Source organism: Kogia breviceps, chromosome 1 (genome assembly GCF_026419965.1).
Source record: "Kogia breviceps isolate mKogBre1 chromosome 1, mKogBre1 haplotype 1, whole genome shotgun sequence".
NCBI lineage: Eukaryota > Metazoa > Chordata > Mammalia > Artiodactyla > Physeteridae > Kogia > Kogia breviceps.
The window spans coordinates 120,962,553-120,983,806 of NC_081310.1; the positions used below are offsets into that span (position 1 = coordinate 120,962,553).

At 36.4% G+C, this 21,254-nt stretch overlaps 1 protein-coding gene across 3 annotated transcripts in view; it reads right to left on the reverse strand.

The window, feature by feature from the left end:
* Positions 1–21,254, reverse strand: part of RPAP2 (RNA polymerase II associated protein 2) — an 81,225-nt gene that overhangs the window by 49,551 nt on the left and 10,420 nt on the right. For all 3 annotated transcript variants that reach the window (XR_010842252.1, XR_010842251.1, XM_059082392.2), the window contains exons 6-8: positions 18,662–18,750; positions 3,902–3,937; positions 1,059–1,995 (exon numbers count right to left, since the gene is read on the reverse strand). Coding sequence is in view for 1 of the 3 variants with exons in the window: in XM_059082392.2 (XP_058938375.1) it covers positions 1,059–1,995; positions 3,902–3,937; positions 18,662–18,750 (1,062 nt within the window). In the remaining 2 variants the exon portion in view is untranslated. The remainder of the gene's footprint in view (positions 1–1,058; positions 1,996–3,901; positions 3,938–18,661; positions 18,751–21,254) is intronic.

The following is a 21,254-nucleotide window of genomic DNA, read 5'->3' on the forward strand; positions in this document are numbered from 1 at the left end:
GTTATGGATGCTGTCTAATAATCCAGTTGAAGTGATTTCAAATATAGTGTTGGGCTAAGTAACATTCTGTAGAAATATAAGAAATTTCTAAAGTTTTACTGTATTTCCACTTTCACACTCTTTTAAAATCTCCAAATATGTTCTTAAATTTAGAGCTATATTTACTCAGAAAACAAACTCCTATGGAGTTTCCTCTTCATGCCAAATGACTTCCTTTCCCAAACTACACATCAACCAAAAATGGGTAATGGAAATAATGAAAGAACATCATTAAATCTCAGCAGCATAACATCAGTTTCTACATATAACTATTTACATATAACTGAGTACCAATTATATGTCAGGCACTGGGATAAATGCTTTATATGCATTATCTTTAAAACTCATAAAAATTGAGTAAGGGAAGCCATTTATAATCCCATTTACAGATAAGCAGACTCAAGAGGCTAAGTTTTCATACAGCTATTAAATGACAGAGCAGATAATCAAATTTACGTTACCTGAATGTGCTCTTTCCATTTTCTCCTATGTCCACTATTTCCCCAATAAGTCTCCTTTACTAAATAATTTTCATTCATAATATTTTAAGTGAGCATGCTTGCCAAATATTATCCAGACAAATATTTTACTATTCAATTAGTAAGTCTACTCCACTGCATATAGTCCCATTGGAAATAAAACACAAAGATACACACCCTCTGTAGAAATCTGAAAGCATATATACCAATGAAGAAAAAACAAACCTTTTCAGAGAGTCTAGATATATGAAGAATTAGGTTTTAAAGAAAATTTTGTCCCACAATTGTAGGCTATTCCTACATTAGAGAAAAATGTTAAATATTGATGAAAATTTCCTGGGGCAAACTTTTAACTTATTTGGAAAATAATAATGTCAATACTGGAGATGGCATTTTAAACCAAAAGACTGAAAGATTAAAGAAGTCTTCTGAAAATTAAAAAAATTATTCCTTCAGTACTTTTCTTCCTGCTCCAAGATTTACTATGGTGAGTGTTCCACATGTTAGCAGTATGGAAAAATCATTATCATTAAGACATACCTCTTCCCAGTCTTGTGATTTGGTGGTTTCTTCATTTAAAACATATCGTCCTCTATAAAACTCCCTGATCCTTAGATTTAATGTTTCAGTTTCTTTTTTCAAGTTCTCATAACTTGGCAGTGGTTTAATGGCTGTATCTGAGGCTCTAAATGGTAAAGACTCATCCAAGCTGTTCTGAGATTCCTGCAAGGCAGGGGAATGACTGTCTGGGTCACAGTTCACATCATCTTCATCAAGTTCTTCTTCCTTAACCAGAGGGGCTGAAGAGGGTTTCAGACATACAGAAGCATAATTCTGGCCATACAAAAACCTCAAAGTTTCTTCTGTCTTCCACTCAATTAAAGTCTCCTTCAGGGCTTTAAGTAAGTTTGCCTTTGCAACTTCAGGGCACACCTGCACTGAACTAGAATCTGACCTAGAAACTTGGTTTGATTTGGCAAATTTCCTCTTAAAATGCTCAGCACTTTTCTTACTTATGCCTACAAGAGTTATTTTTGAACTATTGTATTTATTTTCAGAAATTTTTGAAGCTTCTAATTTTTCTTGCAGAGACCTATTTGAAGAAATCTGAGTATTTACATTCTGTAAAGGAAGTTCACAAGCAGCAGCTTTCTCCTCACTATCTAATCTGCAATTGTCTAACTGCTCAGTGACATCTATTACTGTCTGTTCTTTGCTTTCATGTTTGGAGTTAACCTTTTGACCAGCTTTCTTTTTCATTATGCTTTTTTTGTGCAGCTGTGGCCTTACACCGGTTGCATTTGGTCTGTTTCCTTGTAGAATGGAGGAAACAAAGTCTTGCTCATTATCACTGCTACTATCACTATGAGTGCCAGAAGAACTAGATTCATCATGCTTCTCAAAATGGCCAGGACTGTCAACATCTGATGTTTTTATGGCCTTACTGCATAACTGTATTTCTTCTCCAGAATGACCACTGTTGAGGGAAAGAAACAAAACAACTGTTAACAGAAAAGCAACATGTCCCACAGTATTTATACTTTGTAACTTTCAAGGTAGAAACTTTTATTCCTTAGGCAGGCCTTATTTATAGGCTTATATTTACCTAGGCCTATATACACACACACATACACATTTCAGATGAAAGTTATAATTCTATAATTTCTCTACATCTTATTTATTTGATATAATTCTCTTTCCATTTTCTTCTCTTTTATTTTCTCTCCAATTATTTTAAAAGTGTTATAAGAGTATAGCAAAAATAAAAAAAAAAACAAAAACAAAACCACATACACACAAAAACAAAAACTGCACAAACCAACATTTGATAATTCCATTTTACTGAATTACTTTGACTTTTGCTTTCTCCATTTCTGTAACTGCTTTATATATCTTTTTTTAAAAAAGAATTCTTTTGAAAACTTCATTACTGGTTTCTCAAAAAAAAAATGAGAGGAACTGTTTAGATTTTGAAACATAAAAATAAGAAGAGACGTTTACGCATTTTCCAATTCTGGTTGATAGTTACACAGAAAAATTCCATTGAATGAAAAATTCAAGAAAGCCATAGCAGAAAATAAAGTTGGAAAGTCAACATTTATCAATGAAAGATACTTATACTTGAAAATCCCAGAGTTAAATCACAATGATAATAGTAAGACAACAGTTTTCCCTTTGACTATGTTCCTTTAATTTTCAGATAAAGTTTATAAAAGATTAAAAAATATGAAAGAGCAGAGGCAAAGAGAGCTTTGTCTATACAAACTTGAGATAAATAAGGATAGGAGAGCAATTACCCTTAACCAAATGCACATATAATAACTTTAAAAGATCAGGATGGCAAGGATTCTAGGTCAAGAAGCACTTGGAGGGTGGTGAAAGGGTATATGGGAAGTCTCTACTTCTCACACAATTTTTCTGTAAACCTATTTTTTTTTGGTATTTTCTATAAACCTATTCCCCCAAAAGCCTATTACAATTTTTAAAAATAAAATGAAATAAAATAATTCAGCAATAAACAAAAAAGCATGCTTGGCAGAAGTGTAAAAGAAGAAAAACAGTTGAAAATAAGGTTGTAGATGGGAATGGAGAAAAAAAGAACAAGTTCATTCAGTATTTTATAACATTTTTTAGTTAGAGTCTAGCCTACATAGCCACAGACTGTCTCTTGTATCTGAAGTCTGTACAATTTCAAAAAACTTAGAACAACTCAATTTTCATGTATATTTTCTCTTAGAATTGTATGGTAGGTAATTATATTTTTCTATACTATTTTGAAGCTATAAGTTAAAGATTATAGCAAATAATAAATATCTCTCACTTGTGTTCAATTTCATCTAACTAAGGTAGTGACTAATAACTAGGAAAATTTATTCTGGAAGATAAAAGGATATGTTTTGAGAGATGATCATGGTTGGGCAAGCAATACCATGAGGAAAGTTTAGAAAAAAAAAAATCACAACTTGGAATTTCTATTAATGCTTTAGACACTCTTTCAAATAATTAAATAACTGATATATTAATGTTTTGAAATTCTATAAAACTATAAAAACCTTTCAACAAATGTAATTGGCACAATCTAGTTGACAAAGAAGCATAATATCTCAGATGGAAGCTGTATTTGTGTCATATTTCAACAGGTTCAATTAGACTTCCTTGGTAGGAACAGCTGTACAGTAAATCATACAGATCAAACACATCATCTTACCATCACAAAAGAAAAAAAAAGCTGTACAAGGCAAATATTTCTTTTTGTGGGCTAGAATGGGCACTTACGTAATGCATCAGCACAGGAAGTCCAAGAGTTCATATCACCTGGTTTACTCTTATTGCTTCTATTAACAAGAATACATAGAAGGTAAGTGATACTGATTCAACCATACCTTTGTCCTTCCTGTAGCAGCTGAAAATCAGGACATCTGTGACAAAAACACAGAAGTAAAAAATTGAAAGCAATTGATATGTCAAACACTTTCAAGTGTTTATTATAACCACTTTGGATAGAAAATATAATTAAAAGGAAATAGTTCACATAAAGATTTTTTAAGAAAAACATTAAACTACAACATATTATAAAACTCATCCACAAGAAATATGAATTAATCTTTCTAATCCAAAATTTACTTATATTTCAGGACTAAGTTCAACTTCCACTAGCCCAATTAAGTTTTCCTTGACTAACCTGCTAAAGTAAATCTCTCCCTTCTCTAAATTCCAGAGTCATCATTGTCTGTAGAGTTAATACACATTAATCATGTGCTCTTCTATGACCTAACACAGAAATTTTATCTAAATATCTTACTTTTTGTATGTTTAAATCTAGTTTTTTAACTAGACTACAAGCTTGTTGAGGTCAGAGATTATTCAATATTATAATTCTCCTGTATTTCCTTTATATGATCAATAAGACTTTTTGCCCTAATTTTGAGAAAGCAGTTGTACTGTAGCATGGACGTGAGGTATGTAGGTCAGGTGATTTAACTCTAGGGACAATTCTGCTATGCAATACCAGAAATCACATATGGCGGGGCATTAAAAAGGGGGAGGAAAAAGCTCTTAAAAAGCCAAATACAAAGAGGAACAAATATAATAGCAAATGAATCCAAGAGGACAGGAAAACTCTGTAAAGTGCTTCTGAAGTACTCAGAAAAAGTGGCTTCTAAAGACTACAAAACATGTTAAATAAAAGTAAATATTCAAAGAACTAAATAAATGGATCAATATTCTATGTGCACTGATAGAAAGATTCAATATTGTCAAGAGGTTAGTTCTTCTCAAATTGATCTGTGATTCAATGCAATCCCAATCAAAATACCAGCAAATTATTTTATGGATATTGACAAATTCATTCTAAAGTTTTTATGGAGAGGCAAAGACTCAAAATAGTTAACACAATATTGAAGGAGAAGGACAAAGTTGGAGAATTGACACTACCTGACTTTAAGACTTACTATAAAGCTACAGTAATCAAGACAGTGCAGTGTGGCACTGGTGAAAGAAGAGACAAAAAAGATCATAGGAACAAAACAGAGAGAACAGAATAGACCCACAGGAATACAGTCATGATCTCTGACAACAGAACAAAGGCAACACAATTGAGAAAATATAGTCTTTTCAACAAGTGATGTTCCACATGCAAAAAAATTAATCTAGACACAGACCTTACACTCTTCACAAAAATTAACTCAAAATGGATCACAGGGCTTCCCTGGTGGCACAGTGGTTAAGAATCTGCCTGCCAATGCAGGGGACACGGGTTCGAGCCCTGGTCTGGGAAGATCCCACATGGTGCGGAGCAACTAAGCCCTGCGCCACAACTACTGAAGCTCACGTGGCCTAGAGCCCGTGCTCCGCAACAAAAGAAGCTACTGCAATGAGAAGCCCGCACACTGCAAGGAAGAGTAGCCCCTGCTCGCAGCAACTAGAGAAAGCCTGCACGCAGCAACAAAGACGCAACGCAGCCAAAAATAAATTAAAAAAAAAAAAAAAAATGGGATCACAGACTTGAAAAGTAAAATGCAAAACTATAAAACTCCTAGAAGAAGGACTTCCCTGGTGGTCCAGTGGTTAGGACTCCATGCTTTCACTACAGCACTGCAGGGGGCCCAGGTTTGATCCCTGGTTGGGGAACTAAGACCCTGAGTGTTGCTTGGTGTGGCCAATAAATAAATAAATAAAATTTAAAAACATCAACAACAAAACACAACAACAAAACTCCTAGAATACAGAAGAAAACCTTGATGACTTTTTAGATACACACCAAAGGCATGATCCATGAAAAAAGAATTGATAAGTCAGACTTCATTAAAAGTTTCTGTTCTATGAAAAACACTGTCAACAGAATAAAAAGATAAGACAGACTAAGAGAAAACATTTGCAAAACACATATCTGATAAAGGACTGTTATCCCAAATATCAAAGCACACTTAAAACTCAACAGTACGAAAACAAGCAACTCAATAAAAAAGTGGGCCCAAGACCTTAACAGATATCTCACCAAAGAAGATAAACAGATGGTAAATAAGCATATGAAAAGATGCCCTACAACAGCAGTCCCCAACCTTTTTGGCACCAGGGACTGGTTTCCTGGAAGTTAATTTTTCCACGGACCAGGATTGGGGGATGGTTTTGGGATGATTCAAGCACATTACATTTAATATGTACTTTATTTCTATTATTACATTGTAATATATATTAAAATAATTATACAACTCACCATAATGCAGAATCAGTGGGAGCCCTGAGCTTGTTTTCACTTGCCACTCACTGATAGTGTTTTTTTTTTTTTTCCCACTAATAGGGTTTTGATATGAGTCTGCAAGCAATTGATTTATTATGGTCTCTGTGCAGTCAAACCGCTCTGCTAATGATAATCTGTATCTGCAGCTGCCCCCCAGCACTAGCATCACCACCTCAGCTCCCCCTCAGATCATCAGGCATTAGATTCTCATAAGGAGTGTGCAACCTAGATCCCTTGTGTGTGTAGTTCACAGTAGGGTTCCAGCTCCTATGAGAATCTAATGCCGCTGCTGATCTGACAGGAGGCAGAGCTCAGGCAGTAACGTGAGCAATGAGGAGCAGCTGTAAATACACACGAAGCTTTGCTCGCTCGCCCACCCGCTGCTCACCTCCTGCTGTGTGGCCCAGGTCCTAACAGGCCATGGACCAGTACTGGTCTGTGGTCCGGGGGTTGGGGACCCCTGCTCTACGTAAGTCATCAGGGAAATGCAAATTAATACAACAAGATACTGCCTGCAATGCAGGGGACACAGGTTCCAGCCCTGGTCCAGGAAGATCCCACATGCCACGGAGCAACTAAGCCCATGTGCCACAACTACTGAGCCTGCACTCTAGAGCAGGTGAGCCACAACTACTGAGCTTGTGTGCCACAACTACTGAAGCCTGTGCGCCTAGAGCCCATGCTCTGCAATGAGAAGCCACTGCAACGAGAAGCGTGCGCACCGCAATGAAGAGCAGCTCCCCCTCGCCACAACTAGAGAAAGCCGCGCGCAGCAATGAAGACCCAATGCAGCCATAAAAAAATATATATATATCCTAACCCAATGTGATACTATTAGGAGATGGGGCCTTTGGGAGGTGATTAGGTCATGAGGGCAAATCTTTCCTAAATGGGATTAGTGTCTTTATAAGAGAGGCCAGAGAGATCCCTTCCCATTTTACCATGTGAGGACATAACCAGAAGTCTTCAACCCAGAAGAGGTGCTCACTCAACCATACTTTCACCCTGACCTCAGATTTAAAACCTCTACAGCTGTGAGAAGAAATTCCTCGTTTTTAAGCTACCCAATCCATGCTATTTTGTTATAAAAGCCTGAACAGACTAAGATATGCACAGAAGACCTCACCAAAGAAGATATACAGCTGGCAAACAAGCATATGAAAAGATGCTCCACCTCATATATCATCAGAGAAATGCATATTAAAATAATAATGAGACATTACTACACACCTATTAGAACAGCCAAAATCCAGAGCACTGACACCATCAAATGTTGGTGAGGATGTGAAGCAACAGAAGCTCTCATTTACTGCTGGTGGGAATGCAAAATGGTACAATCACTTTGGAAGACATCTTAGAGACGTCTTACAAAACTAAACATACTCTAACCATATAATCTAGAAATCATACCGCTTGGTATTTACCCAAAGGAAATGAAAACATGTCTATACAAAAACCTGTATGCTATGTTTACAGCAGCTCTATTCATATTTGCCAAAACTTGGAAGCAACCAAGATGTTCTTCACTAGTAAAGGGATAAATACTATGGTACATTCAGACAATGAAATATTCAGTGCTAAAAAGCAATTAGATATCAAGCTATGAAAAGACACGGAGAAACTTAAATGCTTTTTACTAAGTGACAGAATCCAGTTTGAAAAGCCTACATACTATAGGACTCCAACTATATGACATTCTGGAAAAGGTAAAACTATGGAGACAGTAAAAAGATAAGGGGTTACAGAGGTTTGGGGGTAGGAGATGAATAGGTAGAGCATAGAGGATTTTTAGGGCTATAAAACTACTCTGTGTGACACTGTAATGGTAGATTCAAGTCATTATACATTTGTCCAAACCCAAAACTGTACACTAAGAGTGAACCTAATGTAAACCATGGATGTGGGTGGTAATGATGTGTCAATGTAGGCTCATCAATTGTAAGAAATGTACCATATTGATGGGGAATGCTGATAATGGGGGAGGTTATGCATGTGTGTGGGCAGGAGGGTTATGGGAAATCTCTGAACCTTCCTCTCCATTTTGCTGTGAACCTAAAATTGCTCAAAAAACAAAGTCAATTGGGACTTCCCTGGTGGTGCAGTGGTTAAGACTCTGAGCTCCCAATGCAGAGGGCCCAGGTTTGATCCCTGGTCAAGGAACTAGATCCCACATGTGTGCCACAACTGAGAGTTCCCATGCCGCAACTAAGGCACTGGTGAGCCACAACTAAGGAGCCGGTGAGCTGCAACTAAGGAGCCCGCCTGCCGCAACTAAGACCCAGCGCAACCAAATAAATTAATTTAAAAAAAATTAATAAAAGTAAAAAACAAAGTCAATTAATAGAAAAAAACCACAAGAACATAGGTGTGCACTAAAGAGAAGCTAAGGCACTGAACATAAATCCCATTTAAAGGGCAAAATAGGGCTGTAATGAAGGTCATATTGCAATTATTAAAAAAAGAGGGCTTCCCTGATGGCGCAGTGGTTGAGAGTCCGCCTGCCGATGCGGGGGACACGGGTTCGTGCCCCGGTCCGGGAGGATCCCACGTGCCGCGGAGCGGCTGGGCCCGTGAGCCATGGCCGCTAAGCCTGCGCGCCCGGAGCCTGTGGTCCGCAACGGGAGAGGCCACGGCGGTGAGAGGCCTGCGTACCGCAAAAAAAAAAAAAAAAAAAAAAAAAAAGATTAATAAAAGTCAAGTTACAAACATTAAATGCTGGAGAGGGTGTGGAAAAAAGGGAACCCTCCTGTACTGTGGGTGGGAATGTAAACTGATACAGCCACTATGGAGAACAGTATGGAGGTTCCTTAAAAAACTAAAAATAGAACTACCATATGACCCAGCAATCCCACTATTGGGCATATACCCAGAGAAAACCATAATTCAAAAAGATACATGCATCCCAATGTTCAGTGCAGCACTACTTACAATAACCAGGACATGGAAGCAACCTAAATGTCCATCAACAGAGGAATGGATAAAGAGGATGTGGTATATATATATACAGTAGAATACTACTCAGCCATAAAAAGGAACAAAATTGTGTCATTTGCAGAAATGTGGATGGACCTAGAGACCGTCATACAGAGTAAGTCAGAGAGAGAAAAATAAATATCGTATATTAATGCATATATGTGGAATCTAGAAAAACGGTATAGATAATCTTACTTGCAAAGCAGAAATAGAGACACAGACGTAAAGAACAAACATATGGACACAAAGGGGGGAGAAGGGGTGGGATGATTTGGGACATTGGGATTGATATACATACACTATGTATAAAACAGATAACTAATGAGAACCTATGCACAGGGAACTCTACTCAGTGCTCTGTGGTGACCTAAATGGGAAGGAAATCCAAAAGAGAGGGGATATATGTATACATATAGCTGATTCACTTTGCTGTGCAGTAGAAATAACACAATATTATAAAGCAACTATACTCCAATAAAAATTTTTTTAAAAAAGTCAAGCTAAATGGATAGATGGAACCAGAAGTCATTTGAGTTATGACATTTAAAGGCTACCAATCAAAAATATCAGTTGCAAGTATTTTTCTATATAATTAAACATCACAGCATCAATCATATAATTACTGCCTAGATAATCCATTCATCTTTTGTTCAGTCGCAAGCATACAAGGCACTGCAGGGAATGGATTTGTTGCCAATCCTCTCCTTAGCTATGGGAGGCACTGCTAACTGATCAAGGCATTCTTTCCCATTAAACATCTAAGTACCACACATCAGGAGGTGTACATCCCTGCTCTAGAGATTTCCCTGCAGAGTTCAGGAATTCCCCCAAGACCAATAATAAAAAATTCAGAAGAAAAAGATAAAATAAGGCAATAGGCAGTAAGTTCCCTGACAGTAAAAATTTAATCTATTTTTTCTTCTTCCTTAGTCCTTCAGCCAATCGAGGTGTGTCCTTTCCCAATCATCCAAATTATCCTGTTTACCCTCCTTCTTCCCACTCATGAAAACTCTAGTCACAGAAGCTACCTTGGTTTGGTGTTACTCAAAGAAAACAAATGACACTGCTTGGATGGTGACTAGCCTTGACTACTCCAGGGGATATTTATAACTCCCATTAAGAGCTTTTTTAGCATACTAAATAATATGCTAACGTTTACAACAGAGTGTTTTGTTGCCTGTTGACTACTTCCTCCCACTTCCATTTGTAGTTCTCTCACTCTTCCTATCCCACTTCCCCGCCCAAGTCTTCCTGGCTAAAATATCAAGGTTCAGTACCATGCAGCTGTAGGCACAGTGACTCTCAATTGGATTCCTACACTAACTAAATGGCTAACATGCAAATGCAGGGTATATTCCATCATTCAACAAATTCCCTCAAAAATAAAATTCTGAACTATTATATGTATGGACTATGTTGGGTATGTTAAGTAATACAAAGAATAGGTTCCTATTTTTAAGGACATTACAATTTAGTAGAAGGAAAGCACGTGTTCCAAGAGATTTATAAATAATAATCCTCATAAGAATGATATAGCTACTACTACCATCCCATGTTACAGATAAAAAGACCGAGTACTGAAAGACCGACTGTGCCGAAAGTCACACAGCTAGTAAGTAAGTGGTAAAGTGAGGAATCATAGCCAGCCAGCATGGCTCATAAGAACTACACTCTTGCATCATATAATTCATGAGAGATGAGCTGCTCCAGAAAATTAGAGAAGAAAAACTTCTGGCTGAGCCAATGAAGAAAAGCTTCAGATTCAGCTGGGCCTATAAAGATCAATATAGTTTGTATATAAAGGCATTTGAGGTTAATCCTATGGATTTTACTCTGAGGTTTTACTCCACCAACCTCTCTCCCTTTTTTCTCTTTCCGTAAACTACCATGCTTAAACTTAGCCCATCTCTTACACAAACAAACACACAAAACAACCCTGTCCTTGAGCCATACAATCCCTCCCCCTTTCATCGTCAGACTTCTTTAAAGAAGTCTGCACTCATCATTTCCAATTCCACATCTCCTACTCAGTCCTCAACCCTCTGCCTCCTGGAATCTGTATGCATTAGTCTACTGAAATGGCTCTTGCTAAGATCACCAATTACCATAGGACTGCTAAATCTAAAGGATATTTTTCAGGATTTTTCTTTTCCTTTTTAAAGTACAGGAAAAAGAATTAGAATGAAAGGAGAGTTTGAAAGAGTAAGAAAATAGGAATAAACCATAAAGCAAGGCCTTGGTGAGAGGAGAACAGAATCGGTAACACAGAGGTATTATATGAGGAGGCAGAGAAATGAGAGAGCATATGAAGAAAATAATGTTGAAGGAGCTTCTGGTGGATGCCCTCAATCATTTCAGTTAAGTAGTAGGTTATATCTACTATGAGTTGGGGGTGGGGTTCAAAGTTTAAGGAGAGGAGAAAAGGTCTGAATGTATCATAGTCATTAAGAAACAAAGAATAAACACGTGAGGACACTGTTGAGATGAGACAGAATGAACTGGAACAGGGCCACAGGAATGCAAAGAGTGCAGGCTTTGGTGCCAGACAAATCTGCGTTTAAATCCCAAATGTATATATATAAGTTAAGTGTTCTTGAGAGAGTCACTAAACCTCTCTAAGCCTCAGTTTCACCATCCATAAAATTGGTAACGGTACTTCCCCAGGGATGTTGTGAGGATTGAATTAAATGAGACAGCATATCAAAAGTGCTAATGATCTTATCTGAGAACTTTACCCAATAATCTTCAGCAACAGAAAAGGATGACTGAAGCTTGGGAAGGTGGACATGATAGAAGTTAAGGGAGAAAGAATCTGGGATCGTTTGAGAGGATGATATTACAACTGCTGACAGTGGAACTCAAGAAAACAAATTTAATGAGGGTCTGCCAACCTAGAAAAATAGAGCTGAGGTAGAGACAGGAGGTCAAAACGAGGTCACAAAGCACACTCAGGAGTGACAGATGTAGATGAGATAGAGGTTGTGGTCAGAGACGGGAAGCTCTTATTTCAAGATCTTGGAGGCAGAATGGTTCCAAATAAGAATGAGGTCCAAGCATGGCTGAATCAAGGTGTAATAAAAATGTAAACATTATTCTAAATCATGAATACAATTTAAGTAGTTTTGTGAGAAATCTCCAGCAATACAACTTGATATTTTTTGAGAAAAACACTAAGAATTAAAAGAAAAGTCAATCTCTAATGAAGGGGAAAATTAGCACATATTGATTGCTTTATATGGTAAGTGATTTTTTTAAAAAATTGTGGTAAAATATACATTACATAAAATTGATCATTTAAACCATTTTTAGCTACAGTTCAGTGATATCAAGTACATTCACACTGTTGTGCAACTATCACCATCTCCAGGACTTTTTCATCTTCCCACGCTTTCTGCTACATGGTTATATATATTATTTCATTTAATCTTCACATAACTAACAACTTTATTTTTAGGGATGAGGAGACTGAAGCTCTGAGGGGTTAACTGAGTTCCTAAGATCCCTATACATATCGAGTAGTAAATCTAGGATTTGAATTTAGGTCTTTCAAAGTCTAAGTTCTCTCTTTCTAACATGATGCCTCTAATTAAAGCCAGAAAAAGGAACCCCAAATGTTGCGATACCATCTTTACTTATCCCCTCCCAAAGGAATTCAATATACTTTACTATTTTCCCCTCCTTTGTTTCAGTTTTCTGACTTCACATAAAGGAAACTACGCTGAACATTGCTTCTAGATGCTTTATGAGTGACTTTAATACTCTGATTCCCAATCTATAAAAGGGAGAATGGTACCTGACACTAAGATAAACCAAAGTTGAGTTTAATGAAGTACTCGACAAAAGTTTCAATATAAAATTCAGTTTGTTTTTGCTATGAGTTGTTTTAGAAACAAGACACAAAGTTACATTGCTTTTTCTTTTCTATCCTTTTTTAGATGAAATTCAAAAGATTTTCTTTGTTAAAAGTACCATTTCTCGTCACTCTAAGTATCTTCCATTCCTTTCAAAGTTTACGTTGTCCTGAGACATTTAATTCAGATAAGCACAATTTAAAAAATAAGTAACTATCTTAGTTAAAGAATACCTTCAAGCTCATTCTTCATAAACATTTTCACATTATTTTCACTAAAGTACACATTAGATGATTAACTGTAACTTTAGCAAAGTACATCTAAAACTAGAAGTAGCATACCAAAAGACCTTGGTGTGTGTGTATCACTTAGAATATGTGTATTATATATAAACCAACAGAAGCAGCAGGCTACAATTCCCCCGTGGTGGGAATTTTTCAAATACAATATGAAACATGTTAAAACCTGTTTCAGAAAGTTTTTATTCTGTCTACCAAGCAACACTATTCAGGAAGAGGTAATAGAAGTTGTTCTGCAGAGGTTTTTGGCTTCCGCACCTCTGAGATTATACTGTTTATTGCTAAGAAGCATGTGTGAAAATCCCCTACTCTGGGCCACATGATGGCGCTTTTAGCTCTGTCAGCATTAACCATTCACCCCAATTTCATCTTTTAAATCAAAATTCGATTCTAAACATTTGTCCTTCCTTCTCAGCTTTAACTCCTGATTTTTTAATGTTACAACTCTAGAAATTTCCCTCCTTCAACGACATCAGAGCCTACAGTCAACCAAACAGGATTTATAAACGTAACTATATGACTACCTAAACGAGGATACTGTCTCAGAGGAACAAAACTGTATGTGGTCTGTTTCTGGCCACCGAGTGGGTGAAAAATTTCTAATTCACAACATGAGAAGCATCATACTGCGTCACGGTCAATGTTTTGTCTCTGACAGAGCATCAGGAGACATTTTGTGTAAAGCACTGCTGTTATTCACGACATTAAAGATATACTCCAGATATTTTTACCTTAATAATGAAAACGAAGGACTATAAAACCTCTAAGACCCTTTTTGACTCCAAAGCCTCAACAGAAGTATGGAGCTAGAATTCATGAATTTGTCTACGTTTTTCTTAAATTGATTTATATGTTTTCACCAATGAGGTACTGAGTTTATTATGGTATAAAATAGTATCTTATAAATTTGTCTTATAGTAAATTTTACTATAGGTTTTAGTATTTTATAATCTGGTGAATAAATTTATATTAGCTTTCACAATAATGTAAGAAAAAACAAATTGAGTCCAATTGTCAAATTGAATATTCTATTTCCAAATGGTATGTAAGACCATGGTGGCCCTAAAGATGTAAACTTCAAGTTGTTTTGGACATACTATAAAATGTAAAATATTCTTGGTTTTTCTTCATAATTTAAAAACTTTAATTCAATCCTTTATCAGTCTTTATCTTTTACAGACTGAAAAGTTCAAATTTATTTAGTCAGTAATTTGTATTCTAATACTGTATTCTGTACTCTTAAATGAGACAGACTTCTCTACAAGGTAGTATAAATTTCCCTAGGCTTATACTGATCATTTTAATTTTCATCATTTTTATCAATGAGACATTTCCTTATCTAGAAAACTTTCACTATAGCAGCACTGACTGACTTAGAACTGTAAAACATTAGAACTAAAGGGAACTAAGGTTAAATGCAACTTTCTACTTACAAATGAGGAAAATAAGATTCAGCGCTGGTAACAGACTTTCTGACAGTAAAACAACTAAAAATCTAAGCTAGATCCAACAAAACAGTGCTCTTAAAACTACAGATCAGGGGCTTCCCTGGTGGTACATTGGTTAAGAATCCGCCTGCCAATGCAGGGGACATGGGTTCTAACCCTGGTCTGGGAAGATCCCACATGCTGTGGAGCAACTAAGCCAATGTGCCACAGCTACTGAGCCTGTGCTCTAGAGCCTGCAAGCCACAACTACTGAGCCTGCATGCCACAACCACTGAAGCCGGTGTGCCTAGAGCTTGTGCTCCACAATAAGAAGCCCTCACACTTCAATGAAGAGCATCCCCCACTTGCCACAACTAGAGAAAGCCCACGTGCAGCAAAGAACAAATGCAGCCAAACATAAAATAAATAAAATAAATTTATGAAAACAAACAAACAAAAACTACAGACTAGGACCAACCAATTAAGGGGGTTGTTACCAGCATTTTACAAAAGCAACAGAGTAGAAAATATCAGAGGCTTTTCATGTAGTGAGGATAAAAATTGTTTCCTAAAACTTCTGCTTCAGTTCTATGTATGTGTTGGATAATGTAAAATGCATTTATTACAGTGGTCAAAAATTTTGGAAATCATTCATGGATACAGAGAACAAACAAATGTCGATGAAATGGGTGAAGGGTAGATTAAGAGGTACAAACCTCCAGTTATAAAATAAAGAAGCCACAGAGATGTAAAGTACAGCATGAGGAATATGTTCAATAATATTGTAATAACTTTGTATGGGGACAGATGGTTAATAGACTTATTGTGGTGATCATTCCATAACATATGGAAATGTCAAATCACCATGTAGTATACCTGAAACGAATATAATACTATATGTCAACTATATTTCAATTCAAGAAAGATTTTGGAAGTCATTACAATAAAATAACATTCTTTGAGTGAATTTTAAAATTTTTTCTTATTTTAAAATTATAATAGGGCTTCCCTGGTGGCGCAGTGGTTGAGAATCCGCCTGCTGATGCAGGTGACACGGGTTCGTGCCCCGGTCCGGGAGGATCCCACGTGCCGCTGAGCGGCTGGGCCCGTGAGCCATGGCCGCTGAGCCTGGGCGTCCGGAGCCTGTGCTCCGCAATGGGAGAGGCCACAACAGTGAGAGGCCCGCAAAAAAAAAAAAAAAAAAAATTATAATAAAAATAGTACTTAATATTAATAAAATTATAACTTAAAATTATGATGGTGATATAGATTATTTATTACACCTCACTCTAAGCTAATAAAAATATCTCTGCATTAAATACTTAATGCTGCCATCTAAAAAAAAGCCATTTTTCCCCTTTAAAAGAAGATAGGTTATGTTATACCCCATACTATATGTGAACAGACTTTTTTAAAAATACCACATTTCTGTAGAGTTTATATGTACAATAGCTAGACAAGCTTTTTAAACGAATACTGAATTCCAGAATTCTGATCATTAGCACACATAAAAATATCAAACATTCTCTGTGAAAACACAGTGACCTCTAGTGGATTAGATAAACTGACATAATCCTTGCCCCTAAGAATTCAGAAATTAAGGTAACACTGACGCATCCAGATATGAAAAATACTGACATGGTTATTATATACAGACAAGTATTATACATAAATAAGGGCTATAGTTACACTATGTACAATGTGACAATTGTATATTTATAGATTACTCACTGGTTACTTCCAATCAAGAGGAATATGACGAAAGAATCCTAGCCTTGTTCAGAATCTATCACTAGCTTAAGAAATACACTTAATCTTTCTGAGCTTGTTTGATAATAAGGTTGGATTAAATTTTCTCTAAGGACCCTTTCAGTTCTTTCATTATGATCCTCTCTTTAATTCATCTTGCACACCAATGCCAGACTAAATTCTATTCAAAAACACTTGATATCTCCCCAGCACTTGAGGATATACCAAACTTAGTTTGGCTCCTCAATACGTATCATTATTTTCTATTATTTTCCCCAAACATATCCCTTATTTCAAGTGAGCTAATGTTCTCACTATCTACTTCCAATACCAACCTATTTCTATGAGTTTATTTTCTCACCTCTGCTTACAGTTTTTCATTATGCACTGCTTTATCCTCACTAACTTACATTATAGGTCCCCATTAGAATAAGTACAAACTTGTTTCACTCATGTGTATTTGTTTTGTCATCCCAATGAGATTTAAATTTAAATTCACAGGTTGGTTTTTACACGTGTAGCCTGCTGGGTAGTAAGAGCATGCTATACACTTTAAATGTAAATTAAATTGATTAGTTTAGGGAAACCAAGGTCATTTTCATCTTTCTTTTTTAAGTGAGGTAAGAAAGGGCATATAGACAAGGGAGAATTTCAAGAATCACAAATATAAAATGACAGAGCTTCATGTTTGGGGGAAAAGTGGGCTTTCTGAAGACAGCATGGTAAGATTTTGGGAAAAAGTTAGAGGGAAGAACTGTTTTAAATTAGCTGAAGGAAGTACCAATAACTATATCTGAAGAAAATAGAGATGACAGCAAAGGTACTTTGATAAATGGTTTTGAAGCAGATATGAGTATGGGCTAAATGAGAGAGCTAACTTCAAGAAGTAGAGATCTCTGGAAGCAAAGTTAAGAACAACTCAAGGAAACACCGGTCTTAACACTGGGAAATGGAATATGTCACTGTCATTAGGACTGAGGAGGTAATGGGCAGCACTGGAGAAAGAAATGTTAAGAAAAGAGAAAAAGTGATAGTTAGAAAGGTGCTCTTAGCTTCCCAGTCACTTTGGACAATGCTACAATCTTTTATCCTCCAAACAAGAAAGGTGGATAGGCTGGTAGAGAAATGATGAGCAATTTAGTCTTCCTTATGTTGAATTCAATTAACAAAGGCCATACTGTAGTATATTTTACATATTCTGAACCACACAGAATTGGAGCAGCAGGCAAAGGTGTCTGCAAACAAAGGTACTGTCATCAGTAAAATTAATGCTAGTTGAACATACAGTAGTGTCATGTTACTTGTGTATCAAATAAGACTTTAAGTTTATTTAGCATAGATCCTATTTTATCCCAAATAACACTGCCTTGTGTTGTTATAATATTCTCTATCAAACATGAATTACTTGAGACATTATCTCATTAATTTAAGCCTTTGTTTGGAATTTCTAGACAGTACAGTTCAGTTACATAACAATAATTGTTACCTTCTTAATATTATGTAAATTTCCCCTCAGTAATAAATTCTCTTTCAAATTCAGCAACTAATAAAATGTTATAAATGTTTAAACATTTCTCAAAAGGCAAAATCCCAGGAATATCTATAAACTTTTTTACTAAAAATGACTCTTTAAATTGGCTTTCTTTAAATTTATATTGTACCTATTTTTAATACAGATTAAATGAATTAGTAACCTGAATTTTTAATGTTAGTATATAGTTTCCTAACAAAAAAGTGAGTTCAGTTGGATCCCAAAATCCAGTACCTTCTGAAAAAATTTATAATTCTTATCCCAGGATTATATTAATAGAATTAATAGAAATAACCATCACAATTAATAGAAATAACCATCACAATCTGAAGCAAAGTTCAGATTTTGTGCTTAAAGCTAAAACAGCAAACACATAACATTTGTATGTATTAATTTTCTGATTTTAAGTGTAAAATCCTCAAAAGCTCTGCTTGAAATATAACCATTTCCCCCAAATTAAAATGTGTACAGTAAATGCATTCCAAAGAAAACTATACCTTTTTACATATCTCAAAAAATAGAAAGAAATTATTAGAATTTATAAACAAATGTATACATAATGATTTAAATTACCTTTCTTCTTCTCGAACCCACACTGGAGTTTTAGGAATTTGTGCTTCGAAAAACTTAGATGCTTTATAACAAAAATTGCTGCAAAAACACTGAAAAGAACATTTTAAAACTAGCAAATTATTTTTTTCTTATTGTGAAATACAACTTATGTACAAAGAGAATATAAAACATAAATATGTAGTTCACAGAAAAAAACGAAAACCCACGCATCTACCACCCAAGGTAAGAAGTAAGATTTAGTACCATTGAAGGCTTCTATGTATCCCTCCCAGATGGTATCACTCTCCACATTCCCCAGAGGTAACCACTATTATAAATTTTGTGTTATTCATCCTTTTGCTTTCTTTTAGTGTTGCTACTTACATACATATCCTATAAAATATATCATTCGGTTTTGCCTATTTTTTAAAATTTTTTTATTTTTTGGCTGTATTGGGTCCTTGTTGCTGTGTGGGGGCTTTCTCTAGTCGTGGTGAGCGGGGGCTACTCTTCATTGCGGTGCACGGGCTTCTCATTGCAGTGGCTTCTCTTGTTGCGGAGCACGGGCTCTAGGCACGAGGGGTTCAGTAGTTGCAGCTCGTGGGCCCTAGAGCACAGGCTCAGTAGTTGTGGCACACAGGCTTAGCTGCTCTGCAGCATGTGGGATCTTCCTGGACCAGGGATCGAACCCATGTCCCCTGGAATGGCAGGCGGATTCTTTTCCACCACGCCACCAGGGGAGCCCGGTTTTGCCTATTTTTAAACTTTGTCTAAATGGAATCATATTGTTATGTATTCTTGTATTCTTTTGTTCCACATTATATTTTTAAGACTCATTTGTGTAGCTATAGCTTATTCATTTACACTGTGTATTATATTCCATTGCCTAAGTATACTGCCTTTTAGTTACTATTTAAGGACAGTTGAGTTGTTTGTAATTTTTTGTATCGTTACAATGTTACTATGAACCTTTTTTAATAACCATTTTTTAAATTTAAAAAATTGTGGTATAATACACAAAATTTACCATCTTAAGCATTTTTAAGTATATAGTTCAGTGGCATTAAGTACCTTCTTACTGTTTTGCAACCATCACCATCATCCAGCTCCAGAACTCTTTTCATCTTGCAAAACTGAAACTCCACACCCATTAAACCATAACTCCCCATTTCCACCTCTTCTGACAAAAACCATTCTACTTTCTGTCTCTATAAATTTGACTATTCTAATTACCTCATATAAGTAGAACCATACAATATTTTTCTTTTTGTGCTGTCTTATCTCACTTAGGATAACGTCTTCAAAGTACATTCAGTTGTAGCTTGTGCCTGAATTTCCTTCCTTTTTAAGGTCAAATAATTATTCCATTCTATTTATGTACCACATTTTGTTTATCTTACTAGGAACATTTATACACATACATACTTGTGCATATGGGCAAGGATTTATACCAAAGAATAGAAAGAATGGTCACAAAGAATGTGTAAATTTGACTTTGCCAAACAGCTGCTCAAAAAGGTTGTACCAATTTTTATTTGACTAGCAGTATAAAGAGTTACTAATGCTGTCAGATTTTAAAAATTTTGCTAATCTGGGGACTGTAAAAATTTAACTCAATGTGTTTTCATTTGCTATTTTCCTGATTACTGAAAAGGCTGAGCTTTTTTTTCTTTTTTAAAATATTTATTTATTTATTATTTATTTTTGGCTGCATTGGGTCTTATGCTGAGCGCAGGTTTTCTCTAGTTGTGGTGAGCGGGGGCCATTCCTTGCTGCGGTGGCCTCTCCTGCTGTGGAGCACGGGCTCCAGGCACGCGGGCACCAGCAGTTGCGGCACACGGGCTCAGCAGCCGTGGCTTGTGGGCTCCAGAGCACAGGCTCAGTAGTTGTGGCACACGGGCCCAGCCACTCACGGCACGTGGGATCCTCCCGGACAAGGGCTCGAACCTGTGTCCCCTGCATTGGCAGGCAGGCCCCCAACCACTGCGCCACCAGGGAAGCCCAAGGCTGAGCATCATTTCATATATTCATTAGCCATTCAAGTTCCGTCCGTAAAATTTTTTTAATTAAGTTTTTGTCTTTTTCTTATAGATGATGTACTCTGGTTAGGAATCTATGGTCAGTTACATGTGAGAAACATAACTTCTTCTGATTTGTAGCTTATCTTTTCACTCTCTCTCTCTCTCTTTTTTTTTTTTGCGGTATGCGGGCCTCTCACTGTTGTGGCCTCTCCTGTTGCGGAGGACAGGCTCTGGACGCGCAGGCTCAGCGGCCATGGCTCACAGGCCTAGCCGCTCTGTGGCATGTGGGATCTTCCTGGACCGGGGCACGAATCCATGTCCCCTGCATCGGCAGGTGGACTCTCAACCACTGCGCCACCAGGGAAGCCCTTCACTCTCTTTTTAAAGAAACTTTTAATGAGCAAATGTTTTCTATTTTAATGTAAAAAACATGTACCAATTTTTCCTCTATGGTCTAAAATTTTCTATCCTATTTAAGAAATTCTCTCTAGTCCAAGTTTATAAAGATACTCTCTCATACTCTCTTTGAAAAGGTATCTCTTTTACATTTAGGTCCTTAATCTACCTAAAATTGATCTTTGTATGTACACTGA